A 15,180-nucleotide genomic window follows, 5' to 3' on the forward strand; every position below is an offset into this window, starting at 1 on the left:
AGCTCATCTTGATCGGTATGATTCAACTTTGTTTCTGCAAATATCATACAGTCTGGAAAACGATACATACAGCTTGCTTGTATATCGCATATATGTTTGCGTAATGATCTTACATTTTGGAAGAGTATTGTAAAACAGCCAACCTGATGAATGTGGGTTATGAGACATTGTGTTAACATTTCCTTTCGTAGTCTTTCTTGTTCTGCTTGAACTCTACTGTCTACTTTGATTTTTGTCTCATTCAGATTTCTGATGTAAAGATGTTTCAAACTGGTAACTCTGCTGATTGCAACGTAATGAGAATGAGGGAAAGTTCGACCTGAGAAGTCCACTACAGCACTTTGCATAGTGTCTCCTTGACATCTATGAGTGGTTTTTGCAGCAGCGCAGCGAACTGGGAACTGTTGCCTCATAACACATGCTGACTTAGAAAGTCGTATAACTGTCGTTTTACTGTGAATATTGGGGTCCAAACCTTATTGATATTGCTTTTGTATAAATTTCGGTTTTGTTGTCTACACTGTTTGCCAATATCATCACTTTCAAAATGAGCCCAAAGATATTGAAAATTCCCTTTTTTGTCACATGGGCCAACACCTTCCAGTTTAAAAGCTGCACCATTGCTCATTCCATCTTCAACTTGAATGTTACATGATAATTCGTTTCTTAATCCAATTGCAGTGTTCAATTGTTTAGCAAGTCCCATTGTTTTTGAAATGTCACTTGGAGTAGAATTCAAAATCCTAGATTTTATTTCTGAAGAAACATCACCTAATACCACATCCAAGGCTTCTATTTTTAAACACTTTGACCCTTGTACCTGACAAACAATTTGGTTGTGTGAATCAACATCTGCATTTCGTATGTAAATATGGGGCACAGTGAGTGGATACTGTGGGTGCATCAAGTCTGTTGAAATCTTTCTCTGAAGAAGAAATGTAACATCTGCTTTAGTGTGATTTGACTCACGAAGTCTATTTAATACTTCTGCAAATTGCTTACAATCTTTCTGCCTCATGATTTCTTGTAATTCAAACATTTTAAAGTGTTCATTCCACAAGTTCGTTGCTAGTGGTCCGTAATCATTTGACAAATTTTCAAAGATCCATCCATCAAATACTGGTTTAAGCTGGAACATGTCTCCAACTGCTAATATGGAAAGGCCACCAAACAGTTTGTTGGAGCCCATAATTTGTTGTAGTCTCTGATGAATGAAACTGAACATTTTGTTTCCTACCATAGATATCTCATCAATGATGAGCAGCCTAGCATGTCTGAAAGTACACTGCAAAGTATTAAGTTTTTCATGTACTAAAGGCTTGTACTGAAAACCTTGATTTGCTGGTATTTTGAGGAGAAAGTGCAACGTGTTTCCTTTTATAAGATGAGCTGCTTTTCCTGTAGGAGCTGCTAAAAGTACTTTTGAATCATCTGGATTTGCTCCAGGTCTCGAATTGAAAAAACGAGTCAAAGCTTGATAAATGGCTTTAACTAACACAGATTTTCCTACTCCTATCTCAAACAGTTCAGTCAAAAAGTGGACTGGTACTAAAAACTTAACCAAGATTCTAAGTCGATAAAAGGCCTTAATTTTTAAAACAAATCCTTGACAGAGTTACCTTCTCTTGCGTACAGATGGGGGTAATGATGTGAAATAGCATTAAAAGTTTCAAAGCAATATCTCAAAGGGTTAAGGCAATAAGTGGATTTTACCCATATTCAATGTATTTTCTAAGTCAAAAAGGGGCATAATTCTGTCAAAAACCTTGACAGAGTTATGTCCTCTTGTCTGTTGATGAAGGTCGTGATGGTAAACAAGTATGGTCAGTTTCAAAGCAATACCTCCAATGGTTTTGAAATAAAGTGAGGTGGTACAAAAAACTTAACCAAGCTCAATACACTTATTAAGTCAAAAAAGGGCCATAATTCTGTCAAAAACCTTGACAGAGTTATGTACTCTTGTCTGTAGATGGAGGTTATGATGGTGAACAAGTATGGTAAGTTTCAAAGCCATACTTGTAATACTTCTGAAATAAAGTGGGGTGGTACGAAAAACTTAACCAAGGTGTGACGCCAACGCCGACGCCGGGGCGAGTAGGATAGCTCCCCTTTTCATAGAAAAGTCGAGCTAAAAATTACTGTATATTAGTATTTTAAACTTGATGTTTTTTGTATTCAGGTTAAAATATGCATAAATATATAACTAGGTTAAAACTGATGTAAATTTGGATTCAACTCTAATTGAAAACTTTTCTTCATGCCTTTTTAAGGTAAGACAAAGGTTTCAATTACTAAATAACCTTGACATTGAATTCTGGCTTAGTTATCTCATTGACCTTGACATTGAATTCTGACTTAATTAGATATCTAAGTAAAACACCTTGACCTTTTGCTTTATTGACCTTGAATTTCAATTGTGACATTTTTACCTGTATCTTAGTTAAACAAGTTGACCTATTTGCTTTATTGACCTTGACGTTCAATTGTGACATGGTTACATGTATCTTAGATCAACAAGTTGACCTATTTGCTTTATTGACCTTGACATTCAATTGTGACATGGTTACATGTATCTTAGTTCAACAAGTTGACCTATTTGCTTTATTGACCTTGACATTCAATTGTGACATTGTTACATGTATCTTAGTTCAACAAGTTGACCTATTTGCTTTATTGACCTTGACTTTTCAATTGTGACATTGTTGCATGTATCTTAGTCCAATAAGTTAACCTATTTGCTTTATTGATCTTGACTTTCAGTTGTGACATAGCTACATGTATCTTAGTCCAATAAGTTGACCTAATTGCTTTATTGACCTTGACTTTTTATTGTGACATTGTTACATGTATCTTAGTTCAACAAGTTGACCTATTTGCTTTATTGACCTTGACTTTCAATTGTGACATTGTTACATGTATCTTAGTCCAACAAGTTGACCTACTTGCTTTATTGACCTTGACTTTTAATTGTGACAAAGTAACATGTATCTTAGTTCAACAAGTTGACCTACTTGCTTTATTGACCTTGACGTTTAATTGTGACATTGTTACATGTATCTTAGTTCAACAAGTTGACCTACTTGCTTTATTGACCTTGACGTTTAATTGTGACATTGAAACATGTATCTTAGTCTAACAAGCTGATCTTTTGCTTCATTGACCTTGACATCTGACAAAACTACCATAGTTCAATAGAGTGCACTTTTGGAAAAATGTTCGCTTATGTAACACATGTTTTAACAGTTTAATATAAAAAAAAATAATGATTTTGACCAATGAATGAGTTTTAAATTTAAATGATTTTAACAAAACTTCTTAAGTGTGACAGTCTTTATGGTGCTTTATGGAGCTTACAGAAAAACTCAAGGCTCACAAAAAGTGCCTAAAATTCAAGCTAGGTAAAAATACATAATAATGACATATAATTGATATGAAATTTGTTTTATCTTTTAAACCATTTTTAAAGATAGTATTTATGTCTCTTTTCAGCAATTTTCTAAAACATTATAATTATTTACAATTATAATCAAGATTTAAAGACAAATACATTGATATATTTTCAATTTTTACCCCAAAACCTATCCGATGTAATAAACTTAACAAGATTATTCTAACACGTTATAAACATGGAAAAATTAAGACATGAACTTCGGCAAAAAACATAAACCCAACAGTAAAATGTGTCCATAATATAACAAGCATGCATTGCATACAAATTATATAACAGCACTTTACTAAGTAGCTCAGGTGTTTAATTAGACAGATTTCCCCAACAATCTTTCCATCTTTCAAACTCTATACGGCCTTTATATATTATAATTACAGATGTTACGATAATGTTATTTTCATGATAAAACTGGGAGAATCCTTTTATACCATAGAAAAAAACTGTGAAAATTATCATGGATTTCTAGCTTATTTAATACATCAATGTCAAGCTAATATCTAGATCAACCCAGATTTGGCATAATTAGAAAATGACTTTTATTAAGGTAATATTTCGTTATAATATTATTCTGTTACAAGTGTTTGTAATAATATGGCAAAGTCCAAGCAATTACAATGTCATGTCAATGTATTTCCTTACTATTTCAGCATTTAAAAGCACCTTAACATTGCAAATTGGCAAAGTCCATGCAATATATTACATGTCGATACAATTAACAGACCTGAACATTGCAAATGGGCAATGTAAAATCAAGTTCACACTGAAGGTTACACAAGTGCTCTTGTTGGATTTTAAGTCACACCAACAAAGTATAGGTCATACCGTGACTTTCCAACTTTACTGGTGGAGGAAGACCTCAGGTGCCCTTCCGAGACATTTTAATGCTGCCAGTATGAGTAAGAATTAGATCAGCTAGGCTGACCAGACCAGGGCTGCGTTTCACTAACATACTTACGTTATCGTAACTCGAGTTAGAAAGTAACTTTTTGCATTAGTAATTATTTGTGTTTCACTAAACCTTCTTAGCTACGCATTTGCGTAAGTTTAAACGTAAAGTTACGCTCACTAATATGGCGTAAATTGAACGTTCTGTTTAATGACACTCAACTAACGTAAATTTACGTTTTGCGTAAGTCCAAATTTACGTAAAACTTACGGAATGATAGTGAAACGCTGGCCAGGTGCACACTATGTCAGTATTCTGATCTTTAAATTCACAACCGTTTAATTAACTTGTGGTTAAAAGCAATCAGTGCCAACAACCTCTTGTTCAATTTTCATAAAAGTTCCAACCAAATTTAAAACATGAATGAGATGATTCAAACAGAAGGTACATTGTTTTTTTAAATCTAATCTAATTCATTAGCAACTTGAAAAACTGAATTTTAACATAAAACTCATTTGAATAAATCCGTAGGGCTAATTCAACTGTACTAAATGAGCTTACTTTGTGATTAATAAGATGTTTTCACACAGGTGTTTATTTTGACACCTGTAAATTGGAAGTGTTAGCGTACAAAAATGCAGTAACCCCTGTGGCATGTCACTGTAGTATTATATAGTACTACTAACCAGTTAAATTAATTCTGTGCTGGTCTAAAGATGACATGAACAAATAGTGTTGAGTTGCCACATCATGGGACACAGATATAAATAATATTATCATCATGAATTATTTCATACTGTGAGAATTATGTAAACCATATTATATTTATATGGACAGTTAACTTAAATTCTTTCACCACTAAATCCGTACCAACTGACTTGCACATGTGTATTGCCATCATTTGTTACTTTAAGGGCATTTAATATCAGAAATGTAAAATTGAGCAGTACAGAGACTGGTTCTCAGACAGTTCTGATTTTGATACAAGCTTAAGAAAACTCATTTTAGCAACAGTGTAACAACCACTTGTTTTGATCTATGATAAAGAATCATTTAACCAATTGTAAAACAACTTGCTCTGGTCTATAGGATAAAGACTGATATTAACAACAGTGTAACTACACTATGCTCTGGCTAGTAGGATAAAGACTGATATGGACAACAGTGTAACATGATGTGGACAACAGTGTAACGACATATGGACACCAGTGTAACAACATAATGCTCTGGCTAGTAGGATAAAGACTGATATGGACAACAGTGTAACAACATATAGACAACAGTGTATCAACATAATGCTTTGGTCTATAATAAGACTGATACAGACAACAGTGTAATGGCATACGAACAACAGTGTATCAACATTATGCTCTGATCTAGGATAAAGGCTGATACGGACAACAGTGTAACAACATATGGACAACAGTGTCAGGACATACGAACAACAGTGTAACAACATTATGCTCTAGTCTTTAATAAAGACTGATGGGGACAACAGTGTAACACCATACGGACAACAGTGTCATGACATATGGATAACAGTGTAACAACATTATGCAATGGTCTAGGATAAAGACTGTTTTAAGAAACAATACAGCAACATCAACAGCTTGTTTTGATCTATGATAAAGAATGACTATGCAATAGTGTAACAGCAATTTGTTTTGAATCATGTTTGAAACAAAAGCCTGACTTCTTTCTATGTTCTATGTTAAGGTTTTAATTAGCCACTTTAATATATTATGATTGGACATTTACCAAAGACTTCCTTAGATTTTGATAATATAGAAAAAACGCGAATATGAGATAATGTTCAGTGTTTCGGAGTACCATTTAATCAAAGACTTTGTCAATGGGGAAAAAACCACGTATCACAGATCAACAAAAATATTAAACACAAAATAAGAAAAAATACACAAAATGTAAAAATATACATGAGTCACATAATAAAAACTGTACATTGTTGTACCATTTTGCTATAGGTACTTTGTTACATCTACATTTATCTTCATACAAAACTCAAATCAAATGAGATCAATGTAAAAGTAGTGTCAGTTATACGAGGCTATATCCACTAGAACTGTGTCGGAGTTTGACTACAAGCCAAGTGTCTACCAGGCAACCAGTGATCTCAGCGCAGCACGCCAAGTGTCTTACGTGCAGTAAGCAATCACCAAAACGGAGAGTGGCAACTCATTATGACACTAATTTACCGTTCTTAAATACCACGTAACCAATACAATGTTTACATGACACTACCTGTCAGCCGTAGATCACAGAAAATACATCATTTTCACATCAATGTCCGCACTCGTATGTCAATTACATTCTGAAACATCTACACATATCATTACTTAATGACTTGATACTTGTTTTTGTGACAAAATCCTCTACTCTTCATGATTTACACATTTTGTTCAGTTTTTTCTTAACAATAAACCGGGAAAAGTCAAACGTCGAGCGAAATGTTAAATGATTTTGATTGGCCGAAAAAGACTTGTAAAACAGTGATATTTATTATGATTCATACACGACTCAAAATTGTGCAATTTAACTTCTCACACCTGTTGCGTTAAAAAACGTTGAAATCAACAAAAAAACAAAAGACAAGAATATTGCGGGGTTATTAATCAATTCTAAGTATGGACGTACTTTATTTTATGTGGTTTATCTAATCAACATTTCGTAAATGCCTATGTCATAGCATTAATACTTTAAATTCACTTGTTATGCTCATAAATGGGCAAAAAACCTGCTGAAACAAGCAGCAAATGCATACATTTATTGTAGGGGCATCAAGTATATTCCTTCCAGACTAAAGGTGGTATTTCCTGATTCAAGTTTGTCATGCAGATCTGTTGATAGCATTTTTTTTCCGTGTGGTCTGCCTCAAGTTAAGTGTCACCTGTCCTAGGCAATAACAATAATGTGGTATGACCGAAGATGTTTTTATTTTCTGCACATCTCTATTTATATAACACATCTTACAGAAATGTCTTCAAAAAAGTTTTAGGACAAAAATTTTACTCTTATTTTTTAGCTGAATAATTGAAACTCAAAACTACTTTATGCTGCCCATCATGTATTATTCGGGCACTTGATTGCTACTCACATGAAAACATCCAAAGTCCTTGTGCAGCCGCAACAACCTTAACCACTAAGCCATAGGGACAGACCACCAAAACAATTATATCAAATTGTGACATTTTAACATTGTTGAAAGCCAACTGTCCATTGTTAAGCAGTCAACAATTAAGTGTTTGGTCGGACCATACTAATGAACTTAGCTACATAAGCCAAGCACATCAAACCACACTCAAAACGACCTCCCCAACACAAAATCCTCTCCTGACCAAGTATATTTAACATTCAATTTGCCATTATCCTTTGATTAAACAAAAAGATGTGACAGATTTCCCTAAATGGGGCAATCCCAGGGTAACAAAAACATTTTTCAATAAAAGTGCTTAAATTTACTCAGAAAATGATGTTTTTTCAGAACTGTTTCTCCATTTTGTATTTCATTACATTTCTTGCCATAGACAACTTGAGAAAGAGAATTACTATGCGACAGATGACTAATTTATGACATGATGTCATTTAACTAATAGAGTGAAAACAAAGGGATCATCCCCTGTCATTATCAGAAGTAGATTGTTTATAAACATGAAAAGCTTGCTAATCAACACAACCCAATGAGATAGTTTAAAGAAACTATGACCAGCACTCGATTAACATAAAGGTCTAAAATTTTAAACTAAAAATCAAACAAACCACCTAGCTACAATATCATTCCAATAACATGACATACAACATTTGAGACATTTGAACTAATTCTTTACTGTTACACTAGATTTGAATCTTAGGAAATGCAGAGGTGGTCTTTGGTATAAGGTAGACTTTGAAAAGGTTGAGTTGGTCTTAAATGTTTGAAAAAAAGAGAAAAAAATATAGGTCTTTTGTTATCTGACTATCTGCATTTGTACATGTATATGTTATTTAAAATCAAAACCTGAAAAAAAACACACTTTTTTATAATACTTGTTACAGGGATTTTGTATGGTTGAAACTTAAAGGGGATAGGTAGTAAAGGTGTAAATGTACATGCCTATAAACTCGGATGATTGTGGGTTCAAGTCCCACTGAAGTAATCACTTGGTTTCCTTATAAAGACACCAGTTCTGTTTAGTTCCAGGAAGTGGACACAGATAATTTTAATAAGCTTCAAGCTGTCTTATCAATCATAATTAATCAATCTATTAATATAAATGAGCCGCGCCACGACAAAACCAACATAATGGGTTTGCCACCATCATGGATCCAGACCAGCCGGATGCGCTGATCAGGATCCATGCTGTTCGCTATCAGTTTTTTTACTTGTTATAGGGTCTGTAAGCGAACAGCATGGATCCTGATCAGACTGCGCGAATGCGCAGGCTGGTCTGGATCCATGCTGGTCGCAAACGCATTATGTTGGTTTTGTCGTGGCGCCGCTCAAATATGCTTAATTAATACATGTAGTGACATCAAAGTGAATTAAGAACTCAATTATGCTAAATCCTAAGGTGCACTTAAGTTTTCTCTATCATTTGGCCTTTTCATATATATAAATATTTAAAATAGTTTACTTAATCTTAGGTAACTGCATCAATTCTTAATGCATCATCTCTCTTCATAGAGATGGGCTTTCACAGCCTTTACTGATCAAAGTACAGGCATAAAAAAGAACAAAAAAATACCTAATTTACTAGAAAAAATGCAACTTTCACGAGCAATTTTCAGAGGCAGTTTTATCTTCAAATTACAAGCCCTGTATAATTCATCTTGATTAATGTCCAATAGATGATTTTAATTTGTAACTGATAATGTAAAATTTACATTCTGCAATAACATTATCAAAATAGTATAATTATTCCCTCATTTATCAATATTAGCACATCAACAAGGTTTAACTTCTTTCAGAACACTCGTTATCAGTGCATGGTTTGATGTTTACCACTGTTTCTCTCAAACTGAAATGTTTCGACTCTTTGATCGTTGTAACAACATGAAGATGTAGTACCATTTTTACATGAGAATTTTGTCAACTACCAAATTAGTCCATTGTGAGATACCTAGATTTGTTTATGAGCTTATTTTTCCTCGGTGACCTGTGAATTAGCCGAGGGGATTAATCATAAGAGATGCGACTAAAACAATCCCCGTGAACAGGTGTTTCAATTAAGATTTCACAGGTGGGGCAAATATACAAATAATGTAAACATGACACAACTATCCATTATACAATCATCTCATAACACTCAGTGATAATGGATCTACTTGAAATTTGTACAGAATAAATAGCAGTGTAACACTAATACTGCACCGAACATCTAAATTACTCTATTATAGTTGAATAGGATGATATGAAATTTTAGAAACAATGCCTTGTTTAAGTATCATATTCAGTCAAGTCAGGAATTCAACTTAAATACTGTAATTTTTTGTCTGTAAATGAGCCGCGTCACAACAAAACCCAACATAGTGCGTTTGCGACCAGCATGGATCCAGACCAGCCTGCGCATCCGCACAGTCTGTTCAGGATCAATGCTGTTCGCTTACAAACCCTATAACAAGTAGAGAGGCTGATAGCGAACAGCATGGATCCTGATCAGACTGCGCGGATGCGCAGGCTGGTCTGGATCCATGCTGGTCGCAAATGCACTATGTTGGTTTTGTCGTGATGCGGCTCAAATCTTAAAATCATCAATTTAACTAAGACATAAATCAAGTTTACCTACAAATACTCATTCAGCATGTTTAATTCAAATAGATTTATTATAGAATATGATTAGATACCTTTGCAATGTGACATTCAGTGCAAAATTTATGAAGTTGGACTTCATTATTCTTTTTCAATGCCTGTAATGCATGTCATCTGACTGCCTCATATTTCCCCATTATTGTTCAGTGCATTCAAACAAAAAACTCATTTGATTAATACTGATATCTATATAAAAATCTTATATGCTGTATCTTCTCTCACTGTTCTAATGATTCAATGAAAAGTCATGTTAAAAGTGTAACCAAGTCCCTTAGATGTGAGAATAAACTATATTATGGTATGTGTTAAAGAAAAGTGTAACCATACCATAACCATAAAATTTGTAAAGTTAGATTTCTTATATCACCACAGCAATATGGTTTCATAATAAGTCAAAGTCATAAGTTATCTTCAGAAGATAACTCAATCTACATGTTTATCATACTGTAGCATCACTTCAATCATAATACTTTATTATCAAGCTGAAGCATTATCCTATGATTCTACTATGTTATGATTACCATACTGTAACACTGATATTATCATTCTTAATGTTATTAAACTTTAGCATTATCCTATCTTTGAAGTGCGTTATAATTGTCCTATTGTACCATTAACCTTATCATACTATTGTGTTATACAGTAACATTATGCCTATCATTCCACTGTGTTATCATTATCATACTGTAGCATTACCCCTATCATTCTACTGTGTTATCATTATCATACAGGAGCATTATGCCTACCATTCTACTGTGTTATCATTATCATACTGTAGCATTATGCCTACCATTCTCTTGTGTTATCATTATCATACTGTAGCATTACGCCTATTATTCTACCCTGTTATCATTATCATACAGTAGCATTATCCCTATTATTTTACTGTGTTATCATTATCATACTGTAGCTTTATCCCTATTATTTTCTGTGTTATCATTATCATTCTACTGTATTATCATTATTATACTGTAGCATTACACCTATTATTCTACTGTGTTATCATACTGTAGCATTACACCTATCATTCTACTGTGTTATCATTATCATACTGTAGCATTATCCCTATATTCTACTGTGTTATCATTATCATACTGTAGCATTACATCTATTATTCTACATTTTCATACTATAGCATTATATAATTATACTGAATTATCATATATCACATTACCACAATTATACTATATTACAATCATGATGTCACTGCTATTACTATCCAGGAGCATTTTCACCCTCTTAATTATCATTGAGTTATCATTATCATACTGTCTCATTATCATCAATGTACCATTATATCATCATTTTTTTAAATTATCTTTGTAACCCATTAATTTTATTGCATTTTCACTACTTATATCTAGGACTATTTGTGTTTTCATCTTTGTACTGAAGGAGAATCATGTGTCAGATTGACTTATTTATCAGCTATGCCCCTCATGGAATTTGATAATTATAAGATACAAATATTTGTACCAGGAAATTTGTCAGCAAAATATTGTAAGTCAATGCCCTAATTAATTAAATTTGACCTTATCAAAATATATAATATTGGTGTAACAAGTTGGTATGCTAAATGAATTTCCTGTAACTGTCCATTGCTATGGCTGAAATGAAAGATATATCAGACCAATGACAAACTGTATGGAGTCAGCATGCATTCGGATCAGTCATTGTGGTGTTGGCTGCCTGGTTTATGTTTAGAACAGAGCTATAGGATTAAGGAAGACAAATCTCAGTATTTTATTGTACGAAACACTGATATTAGTTGATACAAATTTATTTTAGTTTGATTGTGTTGGAACTTATAAGCTTAATGAAACACTCTTGATTCCATTCCTGGAACCAACCAGTATTCAGCAATGAGTGTAAAGTTTTTTGCTCACAGAAACAACAGCTTGCCCCTGACAGGGTTTGAACCCACCTAGCCAGCAATCCTTACTTTACTAGTCTGACATGTTAACCACTCAGCCATGCCGCCACCTTATACACTGATATTGTGTATGCATGTTTTTTCCCTTTTTTTTAGAGTACAACATTGAAGGAGGGGCGTAAAAAATAAATATAAAAGGTATAAAACAAAGCGGAGAAAGGTTGTGATTGAAAGCAAAAGTTAATGACAATTTAATAAACACCCCCTCACTACTTCACAGCTGTGTGACAATAAACTAAGATATAAGGCTATATACAGGGTATAATCAAGTCATGAATTTGAAATATTTCATATATAAATATTTACACATTTATTTGATAGCACAGTTAAAACACTTCAATTTAGTAATAATTTGTAAATATTTATAGCTTTAGTGTATATTTATTGACTGGACATAGTAACAACTCATCAATGCTATGTGAACGGTGGACGTTAAACAAATTTAGGATTTAGCGATATATTGTTGTAAATGAACGGCCTTAAAACAAAAATTATTTCAGTATCGCAACAAGCCTCCCAAATGCTTAAGTACCAAAGTTTGTATTCTATAAATAGCAATGACAATTTGGGAACATTTTCAACAAGATTAGTGAAGTTTTCAATACCCTCACTGCCAGCTGTAGGAAATAAATAACTAAATGGATAAGCCTTGTAATAAAGATAATTACAATATATTTTACAAGCATAAACAATATTTTAATGTTACACTTAACATATATTTAGAAAAGCATTTTTGAAGTTAGCTTAAACAAATAACATAGATGAAACAACATTCGTAATAAGCATAAACAAATAGCAATATCGTACATGTATCAATAGAGATTGAGCAAACAATAGTTTATAATTATGTAACAAAAATTAATGTTACCAAGAATTAATAACAATAATTGATGTGTACATCATATTACTGTATCTAATATTCGCCATCACCATGTTAAATATCAGAACAACAGAATGAGCTGGCTGATCTTGGTCTGCACTGGCCGCATGTGTGAATCTAGCACCACTAGCAGGCGTAGGGATTAATTAGAAGCAAGGTTTTCCATACATAACATTAGTTATTTATCATAGAAGTTATATCATTAGTTAAATAATAAAAAGTTTATTACCCTAACCAACCTAAAATTGATAAATGGACTTGTCTTGCTTTGAATTTGGAACAGTCCATTGTCACTTAAAAAGGTTTCAACAACAAAATACTAAAATTGGGCAACCATCATAATAACTTTCTGAAATACTGAATTTTCAGTTACTAAGCAAGTTAAATGGAATGCTCAATGTTAAACTATAAAACCAAGTCTCGTGAAAAACTCATGTTCAACTATAAAACGGACTCTAGTGAAAAAGTCATGCTCAACTTCAAAATCTCGTCTGGTGAAAAATTCATGCTCAACTTCAAAACTGAGTCTGGTGAAAAACTCAATGTTCAACTACAAAACTTAGTCTGTGAAAAACTCTATATTCAACTACAAAACCGGGTGGTGATAAACTTAAAGTTCAACTTTAAAACTGAGTTTGGTGAAAAACTCATGTTCAATTACAAAATCAAGTCTGGTGAAAAACTCAATGTTCAACTACAAAACTAAGTCTTGTGAAAAACTCATGTTCAACTACAAAACTGTTTCAAAAAAATAAAGCCTTTCATCTGTAAAAATGCTGAAATAATCACAAAATCAAATAATACAGGGCGTTTTTTTCTCTTCTGATTGGACATTCATTTATTGTGTATGTTATAAATTCTAACAAACTGCAGTATATTAAGACAGTGATGTAATAATTCTAAACTTCATTTTGATACAGACATACTTGAGCTGAAGAGTAGGCCTAGTCATATATCACAAACATGAAAACGTGAAATTGATTTTCAAGTACATAATTTGTTTGCAATAATCTTACATAATAATTTACATAAAACACTTTAATTTTATGGCCGTAATACAAAATACTTGATTCAAAGAGAAAGAAATTTTTTTATGTAATCTATTCTTCCCTGTTTTTTCATTTTTGTAACTGTAAATGCAACAAAAGCTTGAAGCTTATCTAAAGAATATATTTATAAAAAAAGAAAATCTAACGATTTAACATCATCTTAAGAACCGGAAGTGAATGATATATTTGTGACTTTGCTGTCAATTACATGTAGTTGACCCTTAGTTTTGTCATCAGGTTGGTTATAAATTTTGTGATATCAAAAAATAGGTTTCAATAGCAGTGCAATACCAATCAGCTATGTGACATCAGTTAGCTGTGTGACATCAATTTGTCCAGCATTATGGCACAAAACAAGACATTATTTAGTTTAGCACTATGACAGTAATCAAATCTGCATTGTGACACCAGTAATTTCAGTATTGTGACACCAAATAGGCCAGAACTATGACCAGAACCAATCAGATTAATAGATTGACATCAATTAGGAAAGCACTGTGATATCCTGGATAATCCATGAAGATAATATATAAAGTTAACCATTGAAAAGGGGACACTACCATGTACATCAAAATTTTTAAAAGAGTAGTCCAATTGTTTCAAGATTATGTAATAATTATACTTACATATCACTGGCTGTAGAAAAGGTCATATCAAAGATCGCTTCAGGAGACATCCATCTCAACGGAAGCTTGCCGCCACGTCTTGTCACATATATTTTGTTAACATCATTGTAGATGTATCGTGCTAAACCGAAGTCACCAATCTTGACCGTTTTGTCGTTGCCAACCAGTATGTTTCGAGCTGCAAGATCTCTGTGTACAAAACCTTTCTGTGATAGGAAATCCTGAAAGAGGAAAATAAATAACATGTAAGACTTTTATTCTATGGGCAAATTATTTAATTAAAAAAGAAAAAGATCTAATAAATTTTTTTTTTTTGGTTGAGTTTTAAGTCAAAATTGTAATGGTCTAATTTTACCAGTGCACTCCATCAGACACAAGTTTGTACAAACAAACAAACAAACAAACAAACAAACAACTGACTTGTAGCAGCTTTTATTCCATCTTTTACTTTTGTCTGTTATGTAGCTACTGTTATGTAGCAGAAAAATAAGTCTTTTATCAAATTATTGTCCTAATTTGCCGGCACTTTTTAATTTTAATTGTTTGTTTACTTAT

At 32.9% G+C, this 15,180-nt stretch overlaps 1 protein-coding gene across 1 annotated transcript in view; it reads right to left on the bottom strand.

Annotated features, from left to right (window-relative positions):
* Positions 1-409: 409 nt before the first annotated feature.
* LOC132715026 (uncharacterized) overlaps positions 410-15,180 on the bottom strand; it is a 73,303-nt gene continuing 58,532 nt past the window's right edge. The window contains exons 22-23 of the mRNA XM_060697997.1: positions 14,626-14,846; positions 410-1,274 (exon numbers count right to left, since the gene is read on the bottom strand). Coding sequence (XP_060553980.1) covers positions 410-1,274; positions 14,626-14,846 — 1,086 coding nt within the window. The remainder of the gene's footprint in view (positions 1,275-14,625; positions 14,847-15,180) is intronic.

Source organism: Ruditapes philippinarum, unplaced genomic scaffold (assembly GCF_026571515.1).
Source record: "Ruditapes philippinarum isolate M1 unplaced genomic scaffold, ASM2657151v2 ctg3966_1_1_1_1, whole genome shotgun sequence".
Taxonomy (NCBI): Eukaryota; Metazoa; Mollusca; class Bivalvia; order Venerida; family Veneridae; genus Ruditapes; species Ruditapes philippinarum.